At 55.8% G+C, this 27,621-nt stretch overlaps 3 protein-coding genes across 3 annotated transcripts in view; 2 read left to right on the forward strand and 1 right to left on the reverse strand.

The window, feature by feature from the left end:
* The window catches only part of PRKDC (protein kinase, DNA-activated, catalytic subunit), a 150,763-nt gene extending 133,209 nt beyond the window's left edge, over positions 1-17,554 (forward strand). The window contains exons 77-86 of the mRNA XM_004615377.2: positions 2,139-2,343; positions 3,938-4,005; positions 4,612-4,832; positions 6,522-6,614; positions 10,729-10,818; positions 11,140-11,211; positions 11,296-11,497; positions 12,022-12,210; positions 12,859-12,998; positions 15,361-17,554. Of these exons, the coding sequence (XP_004615434.2) occupies positions 2,139-2,343; positions 3,938-4,005; positions 4,612-4,832; positions 6,522-6,614; positions 10,729-10,818; positions 11,140-11,211; positions 11,296-11,497; positions 12,022-12,210; positions 12,859-12,998; positions 15,361-15,565 (1,485 nt within the window). The 3' untranslated portion in view covers positions 15,566-17,554. The remainder of the gene's footprint in view (positions 1-2,138; positions 2,344-3,937; positions 4,006-4,611; positions 4,833-6,521; positions 6,615-10,728; positions 10,819-11,139; positions 11,212-11,295; positions 11,498-12,021; positions 12,211-12,858; positions 12,999-15,360) is intronic.
* Positions 17,555-24,182: 6,628 nt separating this feature from the next.
* CEBPD (CCAAT enhancer binding protein delta) lies at positions 24,183-25,129 on the forward strand. The gene has a single exon (XM_055129013.1). It carries the CDS (start codon positions 24,257-24,259, stop codon positions 24,920-24,922), a length of 666 nt encoding a protein of 221 aa, XP_054984988.1. The 5' UTR covers positions 24,183-24,256; the 3' UTR covers positions 24,923-25,129.
* A 122-nt stretch (positions 25,130-25,251) lies between these two features.
* Positions 25,252-27,621, reverse strand: part of SPIDR (scaffold protein involved in DNA repair) — a 373,264-nt gene continuing 370,894 nt past the window's right edge. The window contains exon 20 of the mRNA XM_055129012.1: positions 25,252-26,633. Coding sequence (XP_054984987.1) covers positions 26,493-26,633 — 141 coding nt within the window. The 3' untranslated portion in view covers positions 25,252-26,492. The remainder of the gene's footprint in view (positions 26,634-27,621) is intronic.

Below are 27,621 nucleotides of genomic sequence, written 5' to 3' on the forward strand. Positions count from 1 at the left end.
GCCAGTTGTGCGGGAGTGAAGTGAGACCTGTGTGTGTGTGTGTATGTGTGCGCGTAGCGTGCTCCTCTGGCTGGGCCACAGCCCTTGCCCGATATGCATTGGTGACCCTGCATGCGGGGACATCTGCTTTTTTTCTGTGACATTAGTGGCACTTTTTTTTTTTTCATTTTGGGTCGCACCCAGCAATGCTCAGGGGCTTTGCACTCAGGAATTACCCCTGGCAGTGCTTGGGGGACCATATGGGATGCCAGGGATCCAACCCAGGTCGACTGCGTGCAAGGCAAACGCCCTCCCCACTGTACTATTGCTCTGGCCCCAAGGTGGCACATTTTTAAGCCAGATAGTGGCCAGAGAAGAAACATGAAAATTTCAGTATTATTCCATTCTGTTCACACTCACCCTTGGATATGAAAGTTCTGCGTAGTTCAGTATTTTTAACTCTTAGAAGCCCTGCAGGCCAGGTTACACGGGCCTGCCTTCCTCTGTGCACTGCTAAGCTTAGCCTGTCTCTTTTTCCGTTTGTTGCTGTTGTCTTGGGGCCACACCTGACGATGCTCAGGGCTTCCTCCTGTCCGTGCATGGAGGACCTCACGGGATGCCGGGATGGAACCCGGGTCCTCTGTGTGCCTGCCCCCCGGCCCCCCTGCCCCCGCTGTGCTATCTGCCCTTTGCAGAAGCTCCGTTAGCACTTCTGCACAACTGGCTTCCGGGCTCTGAACTCCTTAGGCTGCCGCCTGTCCCTGAAGCTCTGTCTCTTTCCTTCGACGCTGAGTGATAATCCCCCGGAGAGCGGACTCCTGGTGAGGTGCTCATCCCTGGGGTTTTGATTTGGTTTCGGGGCCACACCTGGTCATCCTCCAGGCTCTGCAGTCCGGGACCATCCAGGGGACTCTCTGGGGTGCTGGCCTGCTGTGCCGTTTCTCCAGCCCTTGAGCTTTCGCACATTGCTCTGTTCCCACCTGGGTGGTAGGGTCTCTTTTGATAGGTCTGCTGTGAGTCTCACGGTCTTTCCGTTGCACATAAGTTCCTCCTTTAATCTCGCTGCTTACAGCATTCTGTCTCTTGTCTTGGATTTTGCTGTTTTGAGTACAATGTTCCGTGGAGTTTTCCTTTTTGAGTTTATTTTCACTGGGACCCTTCATGCCTCTTTTTGGCTCCTGGATTCTACAACTCTGGAAATGCCTAACTATGAGTTCATTTGTTTGTTTTTTGCTTTTTGGGTCACACCCAGTGATGCTCAGGAATCACTCATGGCGGAGCTCCGGGGACCCTATGGGATGCTGGGAATCGAACCCGGTCGGCTGTGCTAACGCCTCCCCACTGTGCTGCCACTCCACTGTGAATTCTTTAGCTATAGTACTTCACCTGGTTCACCTCCCTGTTCCTCAGGGCCCCTCACGATCCGTATGGTCATCCTCCTGAACTCAGGGCTTCCTCCTGACTGTGCTCAGGGGCCACTCGTGGTGGGCGTAGGGGGCCACACAGGGTGCTGGGAATGAAGCCATGGTCAGTCACATGCCCGGCAAGGACCCGACCTGCTGTACTGTCACTCCACCCCGTTTTAAATAGTCTAGTAAAATTAATGACAGGGCTGGAGCGGTAACACAGCGGAGAGGGCTTTCGACTTGTACCCGGCCGACCCGGCTTCAATCCCCAGCATCCCATATGGTCCCCTGAGCACCGCCAGGAGGAACCCCCTGAGCATCACTGGGTGTGACCCAAAAAGCAAAACAAGTAATTAATGACAGGGAGCAACCACTGGTCATGTCTTTTCAAAGGAACACAAAGCAGCAAGAACCGAATGAAGGCAGGTATCAGGTGTGTGCTGTGAGATGTCTAGAGAAAGCAGGGGCTGCAGAGTAGTCCAGCAGGCAGGGCACTTGCGCTGTGTGACCAACCTGGGGTTGACCCTTAGCACCCCATATGGTGGCCCCAGCACTGCCGGGGGCCACAAGTACTGCCAAGTGTGGTCCCCAAACAAAACACTCAGCGAAAGCAAGATAAACAAAAACGTTAAAAGCACAGGAAAAGCTGTGTATACTGGGCCCTTATTAGTCATGATGCTGGAGTGTAAACATGTATGCGCATACCTTTCTAGAGTGAAAGCTGTCGTGTTCAAGGCTAACTGTTGATTTCAGGCCTTTGGGAAGAAGTTGGAGCAGCACTTTGGGAGAGGAGGCGAAAGGCTGCTGAGGATGCAGCCCGCGGAGCTCGGCACAGTAATGGACGATCTGCTGCGAGCCATGCGCGAGGCCTCGAAGCCACCTGGGAACCTGAAGGAGTACTCGCCCTGGATGAGCGGCTTCCGGCCAGAGCTCCTGAGGCACGAGCTGGAGATTCCCGGTGAGTCGGCCTGAGAACTGTGCTGTGGCACGTCGGGTCTTGAAATGGTGCTGCTGTGACCGGAGGGAGCAGTGGTCAGTGCAGTGAGAGTGTGCGGGGAGTTCGGCTGTCGGCGCTGGCCGGGAGCCATCTTACCACTGGGGAAGTCTGTCAGTGAGGACACTGCGTGTTGGGAGCCGGCGGTTCCCTCAGACCCTCTCCTCACCTGCGATCTTCGCTTGCTGTGGCGAGACTGCGTTCTGGGCCTGAGTAGCTTCTCCAGAGAGCCGATGTAGAGCTCTCGGGAGACGGCTCCAGGGCGGGAACGCGAGCCCAGCACTCCTGGCCCAAGAACCCGTGGCCCCAAGGCCCCTGAGCACTGCTCGGAAGGTAGCCCCCGCCCCAAAGATACATAAAACTTAAGTACAGGTTCAAGTCGTTTCCTAGGTGCTGGCTCCGTTTAAAGGGTGAGGTCATGATAGATGACTTACCGCCACAGAAAGGGACCATGACATTTAGGAGAGAGGCAGAGTCAGTGTGACTGACTGGATGGTTTTGTCGAGGATCTTTTTGGTGCGGGCACACCTAGCCGTGCTCAGGACTTACTCCTGGCTTTGTGCTCAGGGGCCCCTGCGGGGTAGCAGGGGTAGAGCTCGGCCAGCCGCGTGAGGGCCTCGGCCACAGTACTCCCTCTCTGGTCCCAGAAGGGAATGATTGGAAAGGCAGGTTCTGTACGCCCCACTCATCTCTGTGGAGTTTGAGGAACACAAAGGATCTTTTTTTTTTTTTTTTTTCTTTTTGGGTCACACCTGGCGATGCACAGGGGTCAGTCCTGGCTTTTCACTCAGGAATTACCCCTGGCCGTGCTCAGGGGACCATATGGGATGCTGGGATTTGAACCTGGGTCGGCCGCGTGCAAGGCAAACGCCCTACCCGCTGTGCTATCTCTCCAGCCCCAGAAAGGATCTTTAATCTGGTCACTGTTCTCCAGTGGCCGTAAGAAACAGGTTCGGGAAGTGTGTTTTGTCATTGTTAACGACCTCCCTCTGCGGGCAGCAGTGCCAGGGCGGGTGTCTGGCCCGTACACCGCCTGCCCTGAGACCCGGCTCTCCTGCAAGTGCAGTATTTTATCTCAGGCCATTTTTACCGTTTGCGTGGTTTACTGCATTAAAAAAGGAAGCAAACTGGAGAAGTAAAGGTATTAGTAATAAAGAATGAATAAAACAAAAATAAATGTTTATGTTATGAAACAAAAGGGAGGGGAAGAAAGGGGGTAGATGTAAATTGGTAAATGTTTAAGGTGATGGGTCCAAGGGATACCTTGCTCCGACCCCACCTCCAATTCCTGGGTCATGTGTAAGAGCACTGAGTCAGGAGTCATGCCCAAGCACCACCAGGGCCGGCCCCACTCCGTCCCGCCACGAGAAGAAACCGAAGCTGAAGGACAGAAGTGTGAAATGGACGTCATCCATCCACACAGGTGTTGATTCACCCTGATGCTCACTGAATACGTCAGTGGGCGATTTCACTCTCTGTGCGCCTCTCGTGACAGAGGGTAGGCTGTGAGTTCAGGCTGTGCTGAGCTGTGCTGACGGCAGCCTCTCTGACTGTCCAGGTCAGTATGACGGCAGAGGGAAGCCGCTGCCCGAGTACCACGTGCGGATTTCGGGCTTCGATGAGCGGGTAGGTGTGGGGCCAGGCGGGGCTCCTGCAGCGAGCACGGGCCCCCCACAGCTGCCAGCGACCTCCGGGCGGGGGAGGGGTGACCCCCGCACAACCGGGCATGGCCAAAAGTGAAGATGTTTCCACTGTTTGAGCATGGATTCTCCCGAGGGACACACTGGCCTCGAGGCAGCTGTGTCTGATCCAGCAGGAGTATCCGGTCAGGCCTGACCCCAGGGCCAGCGTGTCGCAGGCTGCCTGCTACTGAGGGCACTCACACTTCTGAGTGACTGCGCCCACTCTCTCCCCTGTCCTGGGGGGTCTGTCTGCCCGCTCCCTCCCCTGTCCTGGGGGGAGTCTGTCCCCCGCTCCCTCCCCTGTCCTGGGGGGTCTGTCTGCCTGCTCCCTCCCCTGTCCTGGGGGGGTCTGTCCACCCACTCCCTCCCCTGTCCTGGGGGGGTCTGTCCACCCGCTCCCTCCCGTCCTGGGGGGGGGTCTGTCCGCCCGCTCCCTCCCCTGTCCTGGGGTCTGTCTGCTCAGGCCTGCTGCAGTGAGGACTGTGGTTTGGGTTTCCACCAGTCCGGGCACCATGGCGCTCCCCGACAGATGCCGGCCCCCCTCTCCCAGGTGCTTGTGATGTCGTCCATCAGGAGGCCCAAGCGCGTCGTCATCCGCGGCCACGACGAGCGGGAGCACCCCTTCCTGGTGAAGGGCGGCGAGGACCTGCGGCAGGACCAGCGGATCGAGCAGCTCTTCGAGGTCATGAACTCCATCCTGGCGCAGGACGCCGCCTGCGGCCAGAGAAACCTGCGTCTGCAGACTTACCGCGTCGTGCCCATGACCTCTAGGTCTGACCCCCTCCGGAGTCCCCTCCCAGGAATTCCAGCATTGGGCTCTTGGTTGTTCCGTGTTTCTGGGGGATACAGTTATCACTCATGTATGTTCCGGGTCCTGGACCCCCTGATAGTGCTCAGTGGGGGTCACGCCGGCCGTGCTCGGGCCGCTGGTGCCGGGAACCAGGCCTAGGCCTCCCGCAGGCAAGGCGTGCTTCTGCTCTCACCGCCTCACCGCGAGCACTGCAGCCCTGAGTCCATGCCTAGTTTCACTGAGACGGGCTGGAGGCCACGCTAAAGCTCAGTACTGGGGTCAGGGTGATGCCGCAGAGGTAGGCGTTGGCACTCGGCAAGCCCAGGTTCCCCCAGCCCGCCAGGAGTCAGCCAGCTCCAGGTGGGGCCCAAAACAAACCAAACCCCCTCAGAGTTAAGGGCCCCTGTTAGTGCGCAGGCGGGCTGTCTGTTATGGCGTGGCCCACAGCGGGAAGGCATGGCCGCGCCCCGAGGGCCCGGGGTGGAGCCGAGAGTCCGCACACGGGCCTCACGTGTGCAGGGCTTGGGCCGCACCGCCAGGAACTGTTAAATGAAATGACTGGTCCTAGCATTCCGGGACTCAAAGGAGTGACCTGCTGAACCTGAGAGATAGGAAAACTCCCTCAAACACACGCATGTCTGATTCTCACTGCAGCGGGCCGGTGACGTTTGTAGAACTGTCACGGCACAAAGAACACGTGCTCACCGCTTTTCACTGGGAGCAGAGCACGGGAGCTGGACTTGGGCCCAGTGCAGGTGTCCGGTCACGCGTGGGTGGGCAGTGAAGTGGGGTATATGCACTATATGTAGTAGATAATACTTATATATACATATATAGAACGGTCTGCAATGCAGCTGCAGGGAATAACGAAATCATGCAGTTCACTGCAGCCTGACTGGAACTACAGAATAACATGTAAAGTACTGGGGTCATATTCAGGATGGTCTCACCTGTGCTGTACAGAATAGGGTACTGGAATGCAAGGTCTCAACCTGGGACGGGGGGCGGGGGTACTAGATGACCTGGCTCCTAGGTCACAGAAACGAGGACAAGGAAGGAAGGGAGCCGAGAGCAGCGGGGAGGAAAGGGGGGGGCGTGCGCACACCTGCGGTTAGGATGGCGGTCTCTGTGCCCGCCTCGGAGACCCACAGGAACCCAGCCTGAAGATGTGAAGGGGCACTCGCCCTGCGTGTGGGATGGGCCAGTGACTCCCGGGGCCCCACCCGGAGGGACCCTACCCACTGCAGGCTGTGGCCCAAAACAAAAACAAGACTTTCTGGTTACGTTTGAAGCAGAGTGCAGGCGGTGAGAGAACCTGGGGACTTTTGGGAGAAGTTGACACCGGTGGCGGGATTCATACTGGAACTGCTTTGCCTGAAACGCGGCAATTATGAAAACGTTGCCAATTATGGCGCCTTAATGACAAAATTAAAAGTGAAAAATCAGTAAGAGACACTTCCAAAAAGGTGGCCTGAGAGGGTGACAGGGTAGTGCTGGCCGTGATGGACCAACCCCCAACAGTCACGAGGGACCTGGGCACAGAGCCAGGTGTTGCCCCAGACCCAAATAAGCAAATAATAGGGTGCTTGGCTTTTTCTTTTATAAAGAATTGACGTGAAAAAATTATTCTGCATTTTGAGATTGCGTTTATTAATGATTCCCCTTTTCAGGTTAGGACTAATTGAATGGATTGAAAATACGTTAACCCTGAAGGAACTTCTCTGGAATAGTGCGTCTCAGGAGGAGAGGGCAGCAATGGACAGGTAAGCCTCCGGCTCTGTCCGCACTGCCCGCACCCTGCCAGCCGGCCGCTCCACTCACTCTGGCGGGTCACAGACCTGCCTCCCACGTCTCCGTGTTTCTGGAGACGGTCTGAGGCTCCTGGCCTTCCCGCTGCCTCTGACCGGGTAAGCCGAGGAGAGAGCCCTGGATGGCAGTTTCTCCCTGATCCTGGGGGTGGGGGTTCCTGAGCAGGCCCAGGGCTCCCGGGACCATGCCCAGGCCCCTCGGTCCAAGGGAACAGCCGAAACTGACCTAGACATTCCCGTGTGGGAGCACTATTGCTGCTTCGTAATGCCCAGGGACTTCATTCTTTCTTAGGACAGTCTGCGAGGGTTTGCCATGTCTGCGTACGAGGAGATTAGGGCCCAGAGTGGCTCAGGAACCGAGCTGGGTCAGCTGGCATGTTGGCGTGTGCCGAGAATGATTAAGGGCTCTAGGTCATGAAACAGGCGCAGTCTGTGTGTGTCTGTGTGTGTGTGCGTGCGTGCGTGTGCACACATGTGTCTGTGTATCTGTGTGTATGTGTCTGTGTGTGTCTGTGTCTGTGTGTTCTGGTTTGGGGGCCATCCGAGGCAGTGCTTGGGGGACCATCTCCCCGACATGCCAAGCATGTACACCTAGCACTTTGGCCCTACTTTTGTTGGTATTTTTTGTTTTCTAAGTTTCCTACAGTGAAAGCTGTTTCTTCTCAGAAGGCTGTTTTAGTTCTATAAAGAAAATTAATGATGACATTAAAAGATGGTGGAAGGGGGGGCTGGAGCGATAGCACAGCGGGTAGGGCGTTTGCCTTGCACTCGGCCAACCCAGGTTCAAATCCCAGCATCCCATATGGTCCCCTGAGCACCGCCAGGGGTGATTCCTGAGTGCAGAGCCAGGAGTGACCCTGTGCATCGCCGGGTGTGACCCAAAAAGCAAATAAATAAATAAATAAATAAAAGACGGTGGAAGGAAGAAGAGCTTATGAGCAAGTTTTGGTACAAGACGAGACACTGGCCACAAGTGGCTTGGCCACTGCTCTCCACTGCGTGCTCCCCCGTTCCATCCCGTTCTTTCAAGGAGTACTTACTGAGGAGCAGGAACGAGTTCCTGTAGGATGGAAATCGTTCCTGTCACACTCTTCCTGGGCCACAGCTTCCAGCCGGGAGTGTGTAACCAGCTCTGCTGCAGACCCTCCGGTCCCGCACCTCAGCTCTCTCTGCGTCTCTGGGAGAGCAAGAACTGAGCCTTTCCTGGCCCAGTCGTTAAGCCGGGGCGTGGTGCTCGGTGCTCACTCGCCAACCCCTCGGGCACTGACCAATTATTCCCAGGTGTCCACGGGCACGGCGGAGTAGTAACACAGACGCAGAGGAAGCGCAGGTGATTCTCAGCCACACAGTGGGGAAAGTGCCCCGTAACAGGTGGTGCTGAGAAAACTGACAGGCAGGTGAAGAAGGACCCTGGAGAGCTAGCACTATCTGGACATAAACTCAAGAGGGATTGAAGGCCTTTCCTAGGAAGAAAGTATTTTTTTATTGAGGGGGCCAGAAAGATAATGAAGCAGGTAAGGCAGGTGCCTTGTACTAATCCAGGCTTGATCCCCAGAGTGACCCCTGAGCTGACAAGTGTGGCCCCAAACCCAAAATTAACTAATTAATTGACTTGCTAGAGGCTTTTTTCATCACTTGAATTTTTTATTATCTCTTACAATTATATATATTTATTTAATAAACTTTTACCATATATTCATACTTCTTTTTTTTTTTCTTTTTTTTTTTTGCTTTTTTTGGGTCATACCCGGCAATGCACAGGGGTCATTCCTGGCTCATGCACTCAGGAATTACCCCTGGCGGTGCTCAGGGGACCATATGGGATGCTGGGATTCGAACCTGGTTCGGCCGCGTGCAAGGCAAACGCCCTACCCCCTGTGCTATCACTCCAGCCCCTATTCATACTTCTTGATTCATATGCACACACACATACACACCAGAACAATAATTTTTAAAAATAAATTGATTTTCTGTCAGATATTTAGCTTATGAGTAGAACAAAATGCTTTACATGTTGACTTCGAGATCTAATCACTGACACAGAAAAAGAAAAAAAAAGTCATAGAACCGTGGAGATAGCTTAATGCATAATGTGTATTTTGGAAGCCCAGATTTGTTCCCTGGCATGTCAGGGCCCCGGAGCATGGGCAGGTGTGACCCAAACACAAAAACCAAAAAGAATTATAAAAATTAGTGATTTTGTAAATTGCTTCCCATTGCCTCCAGCCCATGACTAAATCACTGCCTTTTAAAAATTAGCATGTTACAGATTTTCAACCCAGTGATTTTAATTCGGTTGGAAGTAGGGAATTTAGATTTTAATAGCAGTCTACTGGTAAAGTTAGCTCAGTAGCAACTCAGAAAATCTTTATATAACTATTCAGTAACATTTTGAAGTCTTTTTTTTTTTTTTTAAGGAAAATTGGTAAAGCTTATGTCAGAAACCAAAAGTATCTTAGCATGTCACATTGTCCAGCTGCCTTCATTCCTGTGAACATTACTGAAAGTAATTTTCCCACTCTGATTCTATTTCATAGACTTTTTAAAAAACTGAATCACAGTGAGGTAGTTACAGAGTTGCTCACCACTGTATTTCAGGCATACAGCCCGAGCCCCCCAACCCCGCTCCGCCTGCCCCTAGGGCAGACACTTTCTCCCCCCACCTCGTACCCCCTCCTTTTGGCCATTTTATGTATCTGCATATGGAAACTTTTTATTTTTTCTTTTTGGGTCACACCCGGCAATGCACAGGGGTTACTCCTGGCTCTGCACTCAGGAATTACCCCTGGCGGTGCTCAGGGGACCATATGGGATGCTGGGAATCGAAACCGAGTTGGCCATGTGCAAGGCAAACGCCCTACCCACTGTGCTATCGCTCCAGCCCCTGCATATTGAAACTTTTATAAAAAAGCAGTGGTAGTGTTTTAAACGGTGACAAAGTGATCCATCTGTAACGCTGATGTTTCCTCTATACTAGCTGTGTGTATCCTAGCCTGTTTTGCTCCTTGAAGCTGATGCAATACAGTCAGCCTGTTGTTAGGACCCTGTTTTCTTTGTGGGGGGCAGGGGGCTTGGGGCCACACAGGCAGTGTTCAGCGGATGTTTGTCTTTTCCGTGATCAGTCATTCCTGGCAGGCTGGGGGTCTGCTGTGTGCGGACAGCCCACCCACCATATCTGTCCCCGGGGCTCGTCCTGGCTCTGCTGAGACACAGGCCTGGAGGGGCCTCGGGAGCTGCGGCAGCACCTCAGCTCCAGCCCCCCAGCCCCTGGCCAGCACCTCAGCTCCAGCCCCCCAGCCCCTGGCCAGCACCTCAGCTCCAGCCCCCCAGCCCCCGGCCAGCACCTCAGCTCTAGCCCCCCAGACCCCAGCCAGCACCTCAGCTCCAGCCCTCCAGCCCCGGGCCAGCACCTCAGCTCCAGCCCCCCAGCCCCCGGCCAGCACCTCAGCTTCAGCCCCCCAGCCCCTGGCCAGCACCTCAGCTCCAGCCCCCCAGCCCCCGGCCAGCACCTCAGCTCCAGCCCCCTAGCCCCGGGCCGTCTGTAGGGCAGGGTGCCTGCCGTCCATCTGTTTGAGGCCACACGTGAGGGGCTCAGGGCCCAGGAGTCAGCCCTTTCGGTGCTCAGAGTACCACATGGGGTGCTGGGGGTCAAACCTGGGTTGCCACAGGCCAGACAAGCGCCCTTCCCGCTGAGCTGGCACCCAGCCCCCGTCCCTGTTCTCTGGAGTGGGAAACATGCCCAGGAGCCCAGTGCCCACTCCCCTGCCCTCAGCGCAGTAGCCTCTGTCGCCCGAGGTTCCGAGCCTGGGCTGATGGGCTGTGTGGGAGCTGGCCCGTGCTCCAGGCGAACTGGAACGCTGTTTACAGGATTATTCTACCTGGGTTTTGCATCAGAAATGGGTTTTATTAGGAGTGATTATGTATGGAAAAGATGAGGTTCTGGATGGCGAGTAGCATGGATTCAGCTGATAATTAACGTGTTAGCATTTTTCCTCTGCCTCTTACTTTTCAACTGACAGTTGGCGATTTGCCTGTAAAGTGATATCCCGATTCCCTTTCTCCTCGTCAGTGACCCCGGAGCACCGCTACTAGAGTATAAGGACTGGCTCAGGAAGCTCACACGAAGGTGTGACGCGGGTGCTTACAGGCTGATGTATAAGTAAGTTTTCGCTTCCTGTCGACTGCCGTGTTCATTCTTCTCAAAGTCGTGACTCCTTTGTTCCACAAAAAGTCTGACATTTCGAGTTCAAAGTAAAGAATTTTTAACGTTCGGGCTGGAGTGATAGCACAGCGAGTAGGGCGTTTGCCCTGCACGTGGCCGACCCGGGTTCAAATCCCAGCACCCCCTATGGTCCCTGCACACCGCCAGGGGTGATTCCTGAGTGCAGAGCCAGGAGTAACCCCTGTGCACCGCCGGGTGTGACCTGAATTGTTAAGGTTCGGGCCACGGTGCGCGTCTTCTAACCGAGCCCCTGCACAGGGCGGCCAGCCGCACGGAGACGGTCACGGCCTTCCGGCGGAGAGAGAGCAGAGTGCCGCCCGACCTCCTAAAGTGAGTGTCCGCCCCTGCCCCCTCGCCCCTGCCTGCCCTCCCGCCCACCTGCCCCAGCAGCCTTTCTCCACCCCCCCCCCCCAGGCGGGCCTTCCTGGCCATGAGCACTGGCCCTGAGTCCTTCCTGGCGCTGCGTGCCCAGTGCGCTAGCTCCCACGCGCTGCTGTGCATCAGCCACTGGGTGCTGGGCATCGGGGACAGACACCTGAACAACTTCCTGGTGAGCACGGACACGGGCGGCATGATCGGGATCGACTTCGGCCACGCCTTCGGCTCCGCCACCCAGGTACCCACTGCGGGTGGGTGGGTGGGCGCTGCTCGGGCGGTGGGCCCCGCCCGGGCCCGAGAGGGAGGGCGCGAGCCTGCCGTGGCCCTCGAGGCGGGTCTGCGCGGAGACCCCTCGCTTCTCCCGGCCGGCCGGCAGCCCTGGGCGTGGGCGAGCGGAACCGGGAGCAGCGCGTGTTGCCTGTGCCCGAGGGCCCGGTGCCCAGGCCCAGCGGTGCTCCCAGGAGGGCGTGCGCGGCCTGGGCTCTGATGCCGACCTCGCAGGGGTATGGCGCGGCGGGGGCGCGCGCGGGGGGGCCTGCTGGGCTGCGCTTGGCGAGGCCGCTCCCCCGTGCTCCTGGCCGGGGGGATGCAGCCCTCGGGGCGCCAGTCTGGCGCGACCCTCCAGGGAGAGGCATCCCTTCCCGGCCGTGCTGCTGTGCACACGGGGGTCTCGTCCCACGGAGGATGGCCCGGGGGTGGGGGTGCAGGGGCGCGCGTCGGGCAGGCTCGAGACCCGCCCCACAGGTCGTCTTCCCCCCGCAGTTCCTGCCCGTGCCCGAGCTGATGCCTTTCCGCCTGACCCGCCAGCTGGTCAACCTGATGCTGCCCATGAGAGACACGGGGCTGGTGTCGGGCGTCATGGTGCACGCCCTCCGCGCCTTCCGCGCCCACAGCGGCCAGCTGGGCAGCACCATGGCCGTGTTCATCAAGGAGCCCTCCTTCGACTGGAAGGTGGGTCGCGGGCGCCCTGATGCCTTCCTGCCACGCCCCGGACGCGAGTCTGGGGCATCCTTGCGACAGCAGAGGAGACAGACCTCGATTGGGAGGGAAAGGTCGTTTGAACGGGCCATGTGGCCCCCTCAGAGAGAGCTCCAGGCCCCCCGAGGCGCTGCGCTCACACTGCTTTCTGAGACATCTCGGCTTAAAAGCTGTCGCATCTGGAAGCTCCCCTGGTCAGAGACGCTGCCTTGACTCTCGGGGGATCTTCACAGTATAAACACCAGAGCATCCCTTGGAAGGCCTCTGGTTGCCAGTCAGCGGGTCACTGCCACCGGGAGCTGTTGCTGCATTAGGGTTCGCCTCAAAACTGTAGCATTTGGGCTGGAGCGATAGCACAGCGGGGAGGGCGTTTGCCTTGCACGCGGCCGACCCGGGTTCGATCCCCAGCATCTCATATGGTCCCACGAGCACTGCCGGGAGTAATTCCTGAGTGCATGAGCCAGGAGTAACCCCTGTGCATCGCCGGGTGTGACCCAAAAAGAAAAAAAAAAAAGCTGTAGCATTCCCCGCAATCATAGTGTTTTATTTAAGATCATGACTTGTTAATCTTGAGAATGTGATCACATAGTACTGTGATAAAATTGTATTTTTTTCTTTTAGAATTTTGAACAGAAAATGTTAGATAAAGGAGGATCATGGATTCAAGAAACAGACATAACTGAAAAAAACTGGTACCCCCTGCAGAAAATACAGTATGCCAAGAGGAAGTTAGCCGGTGCCAACCCAGCAACCATCACCTGGTAAGCGTGTGTGTGTGTGTGTGTGTGTGTGTGTGTGTGTGTGTGTGTGTGTGAGTGTGCGTGCACACGTGGGTGGTGGGTGAGGGCACCCTCCCTCACTAAGAGGCATGAGCACTGTGTGAAGTGCCCTGTTCTCTACGTCACTGTTACTCTCACTGCGTGAAGGGCGGCACGTGTGACAGCCCGTGGCCTGTCCCCTGGGACTGGGAGCGTCACTGTCCTTGCGGGGATTTTCATATACATGCGACTCAGGCCTTTCATCTAGTTTTGCCCTTTTTGAGGACAAGGGGGCACTGGTGGGTACCGAAGCAAGACGTGGAAGATACAGAATGGCCGACTAGACAAGAATCAAAATCAAGCTGACCCGTGGGTAGCTTCTTAAGTTCTTTTCCTGAGAAAACTAAAGTAATGACTCACAAGAAGAAGTTGGACTTTACAACTATGTAATACAGTAAATGCAGGAAATCATTTGTGTTTCATGAGGGTGTCAGGATCAGTCATTAGTCCCCAATAGCACCCGCAAAGGAGTGACGTGGACCCCTGCCACACACACACACACACACACACACACACACACATGCATTCCAAATAGATCAAAAACCTGAAACTAAGCTAGCACTCTAAAATACATAGACAGAAACAGGGTAAATCTTCATGAGCTGCGATTTGGTGGTAACATTTGGTATCAGGCATGATACCAAAATTACAAGCATGAAAAGATAAATTAAGTAAAATTAAAATAAAACACCTTTTGAGTTTCACTGGATATATATATATTTTTTTTTTATTTTATTAAATCACCGTGTGGAAGATTACAATGCTTTCGGGCTTAGGTCTCAGTTATACAATGCTGAAACAACCATCCCTTCACCAGTGCCCATATACCACCACCAAAAAAAAAAAAAAAAAACCACACAGTACACACCTCCCATCCCGCCCCCACCCCCTTCCTTGTAACTGATAAGTTTCATTTTACATTCTGTTTACTTTGGTTACATTCAATATTTCAATACAAACCTCACTATTGTTGTTAGGAGTATCCCACTAGATTCAGACCTAATGTGAAGACAAATGGTTTTGAATTTCTGTACTTTAACAAGAAGTCCAGGGAGATTTCTTCCAGATATTAGATAATTGCAGGCTTGAAAACCCAATCTGTGGTCGTCTTAATATGGCGGCCACCGCGCCCTTCATCCCCGGAGAGAAAGGCGAGAGAGAGAAATACCTTTCCCCTCCCGGGCGGGCACGGGGCCGAGGCTTAGTTCTCAGGCTGGAGACATTCTGCGAGGAGTTGCTCACACCGAAAGAGGTTTTGCTGGGTCTGGATTCACGCTTGTACAGCTGCGGAGAGGCCGCACATACATGCGGCCCCCGGGATCACATCTCGGCGGTGGGAGGGGCCGGTGCCTCCCCTCACTGGATATATATTTTAAAAGTAAAAAGATGGGACAGATCAACAGTACAGTGGGTGGGGTGCTTGCCTCGCACACAGCTGACCAGGGTTCGATCTCCTGCATCCTGTGTGGGTCCCCAAACCTCTGAGCACAGAGCCAGGAGTAAGCCCTGAACACTGCAGTGTGGCCCAGCCACCAAAAGGTAAACAAAAACTACTGTAACTCAGCAAAAGACAAATTGCCCCCGCTAAAGTTGCTGTAGTTGATGAAACGGGAAAGGCGGGTGCCTGGTCATCTGTGGTGTTGGAATCGTGTGCGTGAGAAACCATTACGATTCGCACTGTAAAGCACAGAACGCAATTTAAAAATATTTTGGTTGAGGAATTTGAGGCTAGTGAAATCCTCATATTGCTGATGGGAATGTGAAATGTCTGTGCTGTGGAAAAGTTACCCCTGAAGAACACGTAAAATCATTTGACCCAAACAGTTGTACCCCTAGGCATACACACAAAAAGACCTGAAAGTGTTCACACAAGTTGATGGATAATTATTAAAGCAACATTCACTGTATCACTGTCACTGTCGTCCCGTTGCTCATCGATTTGCTCGAGCGGGCACCAGTAACGTCTCCATTGTGAGACTTGTTACTGTTTTTGGCATATCAAATACGCCACCAGTAGCTTGCCAGGCTCTGCCGTGCGGGCAGGATACTCTCCATTGCTTGCTGGGCTCCCTGAGAGGGACGGAGGAATCGAACCCGGGTGGGCTGCGTGCAAGGCCCTGCCCACTGTGCTATCGCTCCAGCCCACATTAGTCATATTGTCTCCTGTATCTCTGATCTCATGACCAGGGCTCTGAGCAGCAGAAAAATACTTTTTTAAGTGACAAGAGGGAGCCTTTGTGGGAGAGAAGGCAACACGGGGGGAATAATGCATGTTTGTGAGTTTGTGACTCTGCTCCATTTCCAGTGATGAACTGTTTCTGGGCCACGAGAAGGACCCCGCCTTTGGCGACTACACAGCCGTGGCCCGCGGGAGCAGCGAGCACAACGTTCGCGCCCGCGAGCCGGACTCGGGCCTTTCGGAAGAGGCTCAGGTGAAGTGCCTGATTGACCAGGCCACCGACCCCAACATCCTGGGCAGGACGTGGATTGGCTGGGAGCCCTGGGTGTGAGGCCGCAGGGGCCGTCAGAGGCCGCGTCTGGGTGGTTAAAGACCTTCTGGGCCTTCTCCTGCTGCAGTCAGTTCCTGAGGCTAATAAAGATCACGGTGAATTAGTAAAAGGGTGTGAGTGAGCAGCTATATAGTCTCCTGCTGTTTCCTTAATACCCCAGAATTGAGTGCAGTCGTTCCCTGTCTGTCCCCTTCCTTCTGACTCATGTCAGCACAGTACTCGCCATGTCCATTTATAAGTGAATCTCATGACTTCATTTTTCTTGGTGGCTGTGTAGTATTCCACTGTGTAGACGTATCACAGCACCCGGCCTCCCATATGGTCCCCTAAGCCCTGCCAGCAGTGCTTCCAGGGCGCTGAGCCAGGGGTAGCCCCTGAGCGCTGCCAGGTGTGGCTCAAAAACAAAACAAAATCCCCAAGGATAAAAGCCCAGGTCTAGTCGGTTTAGTGGTAAGACTTACACCTCCACCCCTGAAGGACATAAAGGTGAATTTGACACCCAAGTCTGAAAAATCATAGATAAGAATTTCCCAGACTAGGGGCTGGAATGATAGCACAGTGGGTAGGGCGTTTGCCTTGCACTCGGCCATCCCGGGTTCGACTCCCAGCATCCCATAGGGTCCCCTGAGCACCGCCGGGAGTAATTCCTGAGCATCGCCAGGTGTGACCCAAAAAGCAAAAAAAAAAAAAAAAAAAATTTCCCAGAGTGAAGCAAGAGCCACTTATGATTACCCTTTACTCGACTCAGTTCAGTTCATCCCAGCTGGCTAAGATGCTTCATATGTTTCCAATAATGAATATTTCTTTTTACATTGTTCTTTTCTGACCCGGTGTTTTCTTTTTTGAAACATTCATACATATTTTTTATTCTAATCCTTTACTTACTAATTCAGAGTTAAGCAGTATCTATTATTCACTGTCACTGTATCGCTGTCATCCTGTTGTTCGTGTTCCTTACCCAAGCGGGCATCAGTAACGTCTTTATTCCTCCCAGCCCTGAGACTTTAGCAGCCTCTCCTTACTCATCTTTCCCAATGACTGGAGGCTCTTTTCAGGGTCAGGGGAGTGAGACCCAGCATTGTTACTGTGTTTGGCATATGAATACGCCACAGGGAACTTGCCAGGCTCTTGCCCGTGCAGAGCAGTAAGCTCTCAGTAGCTTTATAAAAATAAAACAAGAAATAGAAAAATCTATTTTAAGACTGGGTCAATTTCTATACTTCAGTAATAGGCTAGAGATAAAACAACTCTTAAGATTGAACACTCAGTCACACTCTACTTAAAAAAAAAAAAGCAAACTACAGGACAATAGAATCTGTCCACTATTTAGCACACTATCTTATATACAGTACCAATGTAGCTTAAAGTGCCACTAAGCAAGTGTTATCTATTATGATTATTTTTGTCAATTTTACTAAGTTATTAATATTTTCTGATATAAACCCGATTTGTTTTTGTTTTTGTTTTGGGGGGGTCACACCCAGCGATGCTCAGGGGTCACTCCTGGCTCTGCACTCAGGAATTACCCCTGGCTGTGCTCAGGGGACCATATGGGATGCTGGGAATCGAACCCGGGTCGGCTGCATGCAAGGCAAACGCCATACCCGCTGTGCTATCACTCCAGCCCCCCAATTGTCTACTTCTTAGGATAAAACACTTTCATATGTTTATAGGGAAACTCCTTAAAATTTTTCTTAATTCTCTTCACTAATTTTTACATCTGTGACATTTACCTATTTTAAGTAAAATTTAAAACATATTAGCATAGAATTATATTATTTTTAATATATACCACTGAAATATTGGTCTTGAAAAAAATTTTACTTTCTCAACTTACTGATTTACCAGTTTGTGGAGTTACAGGAGACTAGTTCTATTCATCCGTGTATGTGTAGGTGTCATCACCTCTACAATAAAGAAAAAAACTCTCCTATATGTGGGATTAAAAAAAAAAAGGAAAGAAAGTAGTAAGGAACTAACAAGTAGTCAATTATAGCTGAGTGTCCCTTGAACTAAGCAGTTGGGAGGGTGGCTGGAAGGGGTCCTGGGGCACGGAGGAGGGGAGTGCGCCCTCTGGTGGTGGGTGTTGGAATGACAGTATTGTAAATACCGGTACCGCAATAAAAATGGGTTTAAAAAAAAACAACTGAGATCACAGAGATAAACCTCAGCTCTAAGGACAGAGAATCTATGGTAAGTTAATTGGTGTTTTTAATGATGTGGGGCCACTGCCAATAGGACGAACAAAAATAAGTGGTACTACATCAAAACAAAGTTTCTACATTGCAAAAATAACTGGCTAAAATTTAAAAAGACACCCACCTGGATGGGAGAAGACATTTGGACACAGAACATCAGATACAGAACATATGTCTCGGGCATATCCACATATCCCGCATATCTGAAGCACCCACAGAGCTCAGCAGCAAGGAAACGAATGACTACCCAAAAAGAAGGGAGTGGGAGAGCAGGATAAGAGACACTCACAAAGAGTGAATACAGGTATGAGAAAGCGTTGTCACTATTACCAGGAAGACCCAACTCAGAAGAATAGAAAATGTCAACAGCTGGAAACAGTGTTGGCAGGGATGTTAAAAAGAAACACTCGCCTATGCTGGTGGGAATCACACCTGGGAGCCCCCAGGAGCAGCAGTGTGGAGGGCTCTCAACAGAGCAGACAAGGGCCGAGTCACAGCACAGCGGGGAGGGCTTTGCCTGGCACGCCCCGACCCGGGTTCAATCCCTGGCATCCCATATGGTCCCCAAGCACTGCCAGGAGTAATTCCTGAGCACTGCCGGGGTGTGACCCGGAAAAAAAAAAAAAAAAAACAAGCAAAAACAAAACCAAACCTAAAGAAAAGAGTTCCCACATGCTTCGTGGAGTCTGCCCCCAAAACTCACAACACACAGCACCTCGTACACTGGCTACTGGACCCACCCAGGTGCTTCATGGCGTCTATCTACCCTCAAACAGAGAAGCATTAATTTGCAAAGATACACACGGCACACAGCGCTTCACACACTGGCTACTGGACACCCCACACACACACACTAGGTGAACAAAGGGGTAAGGCACAGTTGCACGTGACTGACTTGAGCTGTCTCCAGCACCGAGGTCCCCGGACCAGCACCTCATCTTCAGGCCCTGATGGCTGAGAGGCCCGAGGGCACCAGCCCCTGAGCACTGCTCGGGAGCCCCTCCGAAGGCAGCATGTCTGAGGTGCTCGCCGCTAGGCGTCATGTCCATGTACGCCCCTGAGACAGGCGAGGGTGCTCCCTTTCCTCCTGGAGAGGCTCTATTAAAGCTTCTCGTAAGGCAGGTCTGCCTGGAACACTTCATTCTCCATCTTGGCCGGCACAGTTCTCTGGGTCAGTTTCTGCTCTTGGTGCTCTGAGGAGCCTGTCTGCACAGCGGGCTCTGCTCTTTCTTGGTGTGGATCTCACTGAGCATATCTGGCATTTGTTGGGCTTCTTGGTTGTGTTCAACTTCCATAATAAAACCAGAAATTTGGGCCCAGTGACAGCACCGCGGGTGAGGCGCTCCCTTGCCTGCAGGCAGCGGACTGGGTTCCCCAAACGGGATGGATGGTACAACGAGTTCTGCAGGGTCTCTGCTGGGGGAGGCCCAGCAATCAACAAATCTGAGGCTGTCGTTTCTTAGATAACCTTTCTGCCTCTTCCTTCCCTTCGCTGGGGTGTCCACCGAGGCGGCCATGCTCTCCCCTTCTTGTGCTCTGCTTGGATAATTCCAGTCCTACGTTCAGATTCGCTGAGTCTTTTGCTTATTCAATTTTCTCCTGTGAAATTTTCATTGAATTTAAGGTTTTGGTTTCTTTTCTTAATTTCTAAATATGTGTAACTTTCCCCACTTTTCTCCTGGTTTCCTCTAGTTCTCTGTCCATTGTACCCTTTACCACGTATTTTAGCACATAATCTCATGTTTTTGTACGACGTGACTGCACTGGGAAGCCGGAGGGATAGCTGCTGATTTCTTTCTTCCTGTAGAAGGGTAAGGCTTTATTCTCTCTGGGGTTGTCTCAAAACACTTCCTCATGACCCAGGCATTTTGTGCATTATAACTTGTCAACTCTGGAAATCAGATCGTACCCTCTTCTTAGAGAGTACTTTGGACTGTCATTGGCATTTTTAGTTCTTTTCAGAATTTTGAGTATCTGTATTCTTTGTTGTATGTGGCCACTGAGAAACACCATCTCATTAGCCTAAAGGTGAACCTGTGTTTTGATAGTTACCTTAAACACTGAAAGTGAAAAATAACAAAGGAGCAAAAGAAAACACATTCTTGCAGTTGCTGCACCTGGGGAGGGCCGGCCTCGGGCTATCGTCTGCATCCCACTTGGGGGGGGGGGGGGGCCCAGACGGATTTTGAAGAGCACACAGCACACGTTTCCATGGACTTCTAGATTCCCCAGGACAGGTGGGAGAGTCTTTTTCTACAGTCCCCTTCATATACCCGAATACTAGCCAGCCACTAGAAAAAATAAAGTCGCATAGTTCGTGGCTACTTGGATGGAATTCATGCTGAGGACGCCAATAAGACAAATACGGCTGATCTCACCCGTCTGGTCTAGCGAAACAAACCAAGGGTACGGACCCCCGACCACTGGACTGCAGCTCGAGGGAGGGAAGGGAATGATTTGGTTGGCAGGACAGAGGTGGAGGGTCTTGAGCACATGGGCGGTGGCTCTGGAGGTCACAGTCTGTACCAAAACCACAACTGTCAGTCAACAAATCATGGGGGGTGGGCAGGGGAAAGGCAGAAGTGACAGTGGGGGGGCACTAACTTAAACATTATTGAACCCCTTCACCTGGATATGATCTAAACTGCCCCTCCACCTCCTTCTGCTGCTGCTGTTAGAGTGGCAGGGTCTCGCACCCTTGCGTGTGCCCTGGAGACTGCCCCCGACTGTAGGGCGGGGAGAGAAGAGCAGCGTCCGTGGGACCAGGCTCAGCACACGCGGGACACTCGGGGACCCACCTCCTGGCCTCACCCACACGGCAAGTGCTTTTGCCTTCGATCCACCCCTGGGTCTCCCGTTCCCAATTCTGCCTCTCCTGCCCTAGGCTGCCCCGGCCTTCAGCCTGGACCCACTTCTGGCCAACTGCCGCCTCTTGTCCCTGGCCCTGGCAGGGTGGCTGGCCAGCAGGTCTGACCACACTTCCCTCAGGTGCTTCTCAGCGGTCTGCAGAAGTCGGGGCCGGCTACTTCTGCAGCTGTCACCGTGAGGGACACTGCTGACCCAGGCGTCTTTAGTGACCATTTTAGCATCTTTCTTCCTTTTTCCAAACAAAAACGGCTCTTTTCTAAGAAATCGGTTTTACTGGTCATGAAGCCAGAATGCATTATGTAAAATATTTCACGATAACTATTAGAAGAAGAGCTTCCAATTCAGCACTGACTGTTCAAATCCCTAACATGGAGATTATTTTTATGTTTTCTTATAGAAACACTTTAATTGGAGATAAAAAAAGGTGAAAGCCTTTGCTTTGCACATGGCCACCATGATCTGACCCTTGACATCGATATCAACCCCCGAGCCAGGGGTCACCCTTGAGCAGAGTCGGGAGTAAGCCCTGAGCACCTCCAGGTGTGGCCTCAAACAACTGAAAACACTAACGGACTAACACATCTCATAGCAAAAGCTGTTGCACACCTTTTTCTAATCTTTCGTGGTCTGAAGTAATGCAATCTTTCCTCTTGTCAGGCCCGACCAGCTAGTCAGCTCCTACCCTAACAGGTGAAATGAAGACGCTCCTTAATAGCGTCTAAGCAAGAAATCAATATTGGACACCGATACTGTGAACTGAGAGCGAGACATGTCGCTCGGTCAGAGCACCTGCCTTGCAGGTATGAGGCCTTGAGTTGGTCTGCCAGTACACACACACACACACTCACACACACACCACACACACAAATACTTGCTATTTGAGGAGAGAACATTAAAGACTTAAGGTCTCTCCAGATTGAAGGCATAAGGATATGGCAATCATTTTATAAAATAAGTATTGAAATCATAAAGGTCAGGCATTTAGTATATCACTTCAAGTGCCAGACGATAATGAAACAGATTCTGTGACTAGATAAATATCCTTACAATCGTGGCTTTGAAACAGCCTGTAAATTGCCCCTTGCTCAGAGCCAGTAATCCTTTGGACAAAGAACTTGACAGGATCCTGCCGTTTACCTGACGGGCTGTTCAGTTGTCCTCCATCCATTCACGTGGAGAGTGGTCCATTTGGCACCACCTGCCTCACTTTTCAGGTGGGTAAAAGCAGGACGACAGTGCTCTAGAGCTCCACTTGTCCACTGTTAAAACGGCTCAGTAAGAGACTTGGCCGAGCTGCTTCCATCACTGAAGACCTCGGGACACGGGTGCGAGTGGGCGAGGGCGGGGAAGCCCACAGCGGTGGCTCTGCGGGGTGGCGGAGCTGCTCACACCTGCTCCCGTCCTGCCTCCAAACGCCATCTGCTCGGCTGAAGCTCACATTCTCGGAGCCTCGTCACGGCCCTCCCATGCAGAGCTCGGGAACGTCAAGCCAGCTGCTGCCTTCAGACCTGCTTCCCCGCACTCCCCCGCCCGCCCAGCAAGTGCTCGCACCCAGGCCTCCCGCACGCAGAGCCCGTCCTGCTAGACCCCCACCGCCCTGCCGCTGTGCCTAACAGCGCGGGGGCTGCAGCTCTGGCTGGCTGGCAGTGCCGCCCTCTCCCTGCTCCCGGCCCGGCCTGCTCCTGGGAGAGGTTCACACCCAGACCCCAAAGCGGGAGCTCCCGGTCCCAGTGCCCGGCCCACCAGGAGGGGACCCACAGCCAGGAGCCCTCATGTGCCCGGCCTCCCCCACCCCCACCTCCTCAGACTCCAGGCCCTCAGCCAGAGGGCCTTTATTTTCTTAAAATATCTGTTTTAAACCAAAAATTTAATGGTACTGCGGTGTTAATATTAACCTTGTAACTCCTAACGCACAAATACACACGTTAAGCTGTGTTAGATATAAAACTCCTCACACCCTGTTTGCCTCCGTCCTTTAGGGCCGGGTCCTTGATCCTGACGGGTTTGTTGTTTGGGGGCAACGCCGGGCAGCACTCAGGGTTACTCCTGGCTCTGTGCTCAGGGATCACGCCTGATGGTGCCCAGGGACCGAATAGGGTGGCGGGGATCGAACCCGGGTTGCCGTGTGCAAGGCAAGCGCCTTCCGCGGTGCAGCCTGGGCCTTAAGTCTTTCTTTTATACAACCGCTGTCACCTGGAGAACTGGTGTTGTTTCCTTTGGAACTGCCCGCGTCACCTTCCTTTCCTCTCCTGACGCGTCGCACTCCTGGCGGTGTTTGCACACTTGTCTGGGGTGCTCGGCCAGCTCGCACACACTTGGCTAGGCGGTGCCCACGCCCTCACGCTGTGCTGTGGCAGCAGAACTGAACTCACAGCCCCCCGGGAGATAGGCGCTTCCACACCACCCTCCCGCCTGGGGGCTGGCTGGGCCGTCCCACTCCTTATTTTGGGCCACCGCTGGTGTGCTTGGGTGGTGGGATTGCCGGTTCCAATCCATGCCATGGTTACTTGGGCTTTAATAAAAAGGAAAACGAGTTTGAAACGGGGCTGGTGGTAGGAAGTGGGTCAAAAGAAGTGGGCCCTCTCAGAAACAAACGCCACGGCCTCGGAAAGAAGCTCCAGAAGGTTCTAGGGACGCGCGCGGCACGGGGCATCTTGCTCTTTCGGGTCCCGGGTCCCGGGCCCTGCAGGTCGGAGCGCAGCCTCACGCATCTGTTTCTGCTGGGCACCCCATGGTGCTGGGGACACGCCTGGCGGGCGCGGGGCTCGGCGGGGGCCAAGACAAGTGTCTTCCCTTCTGGGAACAGACGATTCTCGCACCTAAGGGTGTAAGACGCCGTCAGGGGCGCGGGCATCTCCCCTCTCGCCGCAGCACCCTGACCAGCGCACCCTTACGGCGTCGGGACTCGGTGCCAGGGCGGCCCTTCCCAGTGTGGGCATCTACTCCGCAGTTCCCGGCCGGACTGGCCTGGGGGATGCTCCTGTGGCGTCCACATGCCGCGGCTTTGGGCCCGGCCTTTCCCCGGCGCGGGCAGCGCTGACTCCAGAGCTCAGACGCACGGCCCCTCTCCCCGGAGGGCTGGACGCACGGCCCCTCTCCCGGGGACTGGACGCACGGCCCCTCTCCCGGGGGGGCTGGACGCATGGCCCCTCTCCCGGGGGCTGGACGCACGGCCCCTCTCCCGGGGGGGCTGGGCGCACGGCCCCTCTCCCGGGGGGCTGGGCGCACGGCCCCTCTCCCGGGAGGGCTGGACGCACAGCCCCTCTCCCGGGGGGGCTGGGCGACGGCCCCTCTCCCGGGCTGGACACACGGCCCCTCCCTTGGGAGCCCCGGGCAGCCGCACAGGGGCAGTGCGGACGCGGGGCCGGAGGAGGGTCGCGGGCGCGCGGGCGCACTTCAGACGTGACCCCGGGGCGCGCTGGCAGGACGCCGCCGCGCGGGCGGGGTGGGGGGCGCGGGGCGGGCCGGGCGCGGGTCCCGCGGGGGGGCCGGCCGGGCCGGGCCGGGCGGGCCGGGCCGCGGCAGGAAGGGGCGGCGCGGGCGGCGGGCGGGCCGTTCCCGGCAGGCGGGCGGGGCGCGGGTAGAAAAGGCGCGGCGCGGGCGGCGGCGGCGGCCCGACGGCGCCATGAGCACGGCGCTCTTCAGCCTGGACGGGCCGGCGGCCTTCGGCAAGGCGGCGCGCGCGCCCGAGCCCGCCATGGACGACGACGAGAGCGCCATCGACTTCAGCGCCTACATCGACTCCATGGCGGCCGTGCCCACGCTGGAGCTGTGCCACGACGAGCTCTTCGCCGACCTGTTCAACAGCAACCACAAGGCGGGCGCGCTGGAGCTGCTGGGCCCGGGACCCGGCGCGCCGCGGCCGCTCAAGCGCGAGCCCGCCTGGGCGGGGGACGCGGCCGGCTCGCTGCTGCCCGCGCAGGTGGCGGCGTGCGCGCAGACGGTGGTCAGCCTGGCCGCGCCCACGCCGCCCGCGTCGCCCGAGCCGCCGCGCGCCAGCCCCGCGCCCGCGCCCGCGCGCGACAAGGCGGCGGCCAAGCGCGGCCCGGACCGCGGCAGCCCCGAGTACCGGCAGCGGCGCGAGCGCAACAACATCGCCGTGCGCAAGAGCCGCGACAAGGCCAAGCGGCGCAACCAGGAGATGCAGCAGAAGCTGGTGGAGCTGTCGGCCGAGAACGAGAAGCTGCACCAGCGCGTGGAGCAGCTCACGCGGGACCTGGCCGGCCTGCGCCAGTTCTTCAAGCAGCTGCCCGGCGCGCCCTTCCTGCCCGGCGCGGCCGACGGCCGGTGACCCCGGCCCGCGCGGAGCGGGACGCCGCCCACCCCTTAAATTATTTTTGTACGGACGCTTTCCGACGCCGCGCGTGGGTGCAGCGGGGCGCACGGACAGACTGCCGCCGGCCCGGCGCTGCAGCGAGACGCAGAGACTGAGCACGCTCCCGTTTTTATATGAATTTTTAACAGCGTTTGTAAGAATAAAGACTCCCGGTTAAACCGCTCCCGCTCCCTGTGTTCCCGGGATGCAGGCCCGGGGCGCGCGTCCAGCGCCCGCACCCCGGGGTGACGCCCGAGGGGCGCCCGGCGGCTCTTCGCTGAGGTCTCGGCAGCCCGCGGGCGGGCGGCGCCCGGGAAGGCGCCACTGGGCGGGCAGCGCGGAGGGCCCCGGGGTTGCGGGCGGGCAGAGGCGCGGGGGACGCGGAGGGTCCCGGGGTTTCAGGCGGGTGGGGGCATGGGAGGCGCGGAGGGTCTCGGGGTTGCGGGCGAACGGGGCGCGGGGGGCACGTAAGGTCCCGGCATTGCAGGCGGGTAGGGGCACGGGAGGCGCGGAGAGTTCCGGGGTTGCGGGGCGGGCAGGGGCGCGGAGGGTTCAGGGGTTGCGGAGTGGGCCGGGGCACGGAGGGAGGGTCCCGGGGTTGCGGGCGGGCGGGCAGGGGCGCGGGGCGCGCGCCGGGGGTCCGGGTCTCTCACCGGCCTCGCTTCCACTCCCCGCCGTCCCGGGTCAGCTTGGGGCGCCTAAACCCACGGGATTACGCGGGGTGGGACGGCCGGACCCCCGACCGGGCACCTCCCCGTGGTGTGCCAGGGTCGAGCGGACTTAGCGCTTCCCTCCGTCGGTAAAGGCGGGCCAGGGTCCCAGCGCCAGGGCGGAAGGCGGGGAGGACGCGGGGGTGGGGGAACGCGCTCGAGCCCCCCGCCAGAAGCCCACCCGGCCGACGCTCCAAGTCCGGTGCGCGTGGGTGGGCGCAGCGGCGCCTCTCTGGCTCCCCGAAACAGGGAACTGCGAAGTGCTGAGTTTGGGTATTTATTGTACCCGAACAGTCCCGGCACGCTAGAGGACAAACACTGGGCAATATGAAGGGCCAGAAAAACACTGTTGACTCATGGATAAGAACCTGGACCGCGTCCTGTCCTCCGGCCGGGGGCTACTGCTGCCTTGGCCTGGGCCGGGAGGGGCCTTCCTGCTGGTGCGCAGGGCAGCACGGCCAAGGGGGCCCAACCAGGAACTCCCGCGTGACCCTGGAACTCTCCCCACCCCCACTCCCCAGTTCCAAACATTTTAAAGTTTTAGTTAACAAAAAGCCTCTGCTGTAGTAACTTTACTGCTAAGCGAAGGCCTCCGGCTTATTTAAGCTCCTAGGCCAGGCTGTGAGGCTTGCAGAAGTGTAGTCAGAGTAGAAACTAGAAAAATAGAGTCGGGTTTACAAAATTTTACCACCAGAGTCCCCCAGAAAAATCTGAAGCTCCATTTCAGGATCATGAAGCACATTCAAGTCTGCGCATGGTTAACAAATAACTACCCAAACCGCCGCCACCATCCTTGCGGCCACATGGCAAAGTTCACAGGTCCTGTGACGGCCGTGTCATTCCAGAGAGGCTCGATCCGCTCCCAGAAGCTCGATCTCCTCCAATCCAATGCAGCTGGCCGGGTGGGTGGTTCTCGACTGCACAAAACAATTTAGCAGCCCCACCTCCTTTCCGAGGACACTGTTCACTTCATAAGTCTGCAGTGATTTAAAAAAAAAAAAAGCATGTTGGTTAAAGCGAGCGCTTGGCCCTGGACACCCCGTTCCAGGCCACAGGGCACCAGAGCAGTGCAGAGACCGCCCCTGCCTGGACCTTCCACGCCCCTCACGGGGAGAGCAGTGTTGGTGGGGAGGGAAGGAAAGTGCCGTCAGGAAGGAACATTCTCCAGCCGGCAGAACTGTGCCTCCAGGAGGAGCCGTGTCAGCATCTGCGGGTCTGCAGCAAGAGGGTGCGTGCCAGCCCACAGCACACGCTCCCCGGCACCCTGAGTGGGCGCAGACACCCCCAGCCCTGTGTCCACGCCTGCCTATACGCCTGTGTGCACACACAGACACACCTGCACACATAAGCACACATACCTGCACACGTGTGCAAACACCTGCGCACCATGCATGTACACACCCGCGCACACACCTGCGCACATGTATGTACACACGTCCTTGCACACACCTATACACTCCCTGCGTGCACACCTACACACACACACACACACCTGAGTGCGTGCACACATGCCCGTGCACTCCCCGCCCCCAACCCACAGACCTATGCGCACACACGTGCAAAGCCTCCCTGAGAGAGTGAGCTGAGGAAGGGTGTACACAGGGTCCTGCCTCGGTCCTAGCGGGGGGCGCGGGGGACGCGGGGGGCACGTACGCCTTCACACCCTCGGGGAGACTTTCCCATGCCAGCAATGCTGATCAAAGGACTTCCTGCTCCGTGCCTGGCCTGACCCGACACCTCCCCCTGTCACCTGTGTGCCAGGGCTGTGGGCTGGCTTCAGGCGAGTCTCACCTCAGGTGAGAAGCCGGGACACCAGGCAGCAGGGCAGCAGATGTTGAGGGCCGTCCTACGTCAAAGCCCAGAACCTGTTCTCCCCGGCCCTCGGGAAGCCTCGCCTCTGTCCCACGGGGCAGTGCGTCCTACCAGAAATTCCTGCGCTGCGGCTTGCAGAGCAAGTGCCTCACC

This window comes from Sorex araneus, chromosome 2 (genome assembly GCF_027595985.1).
Source record: "Sorex araneus isolate mSorAra2 chromosome 2, mSorAra2.pri, whole genome shotgun sequence".
Taxonomy (NCBI): Eukaryota; Metazoa; Chordata; class Mammalia; order Eulipotyphla; family Soricidae; genus Sorex; species Sorex araneus.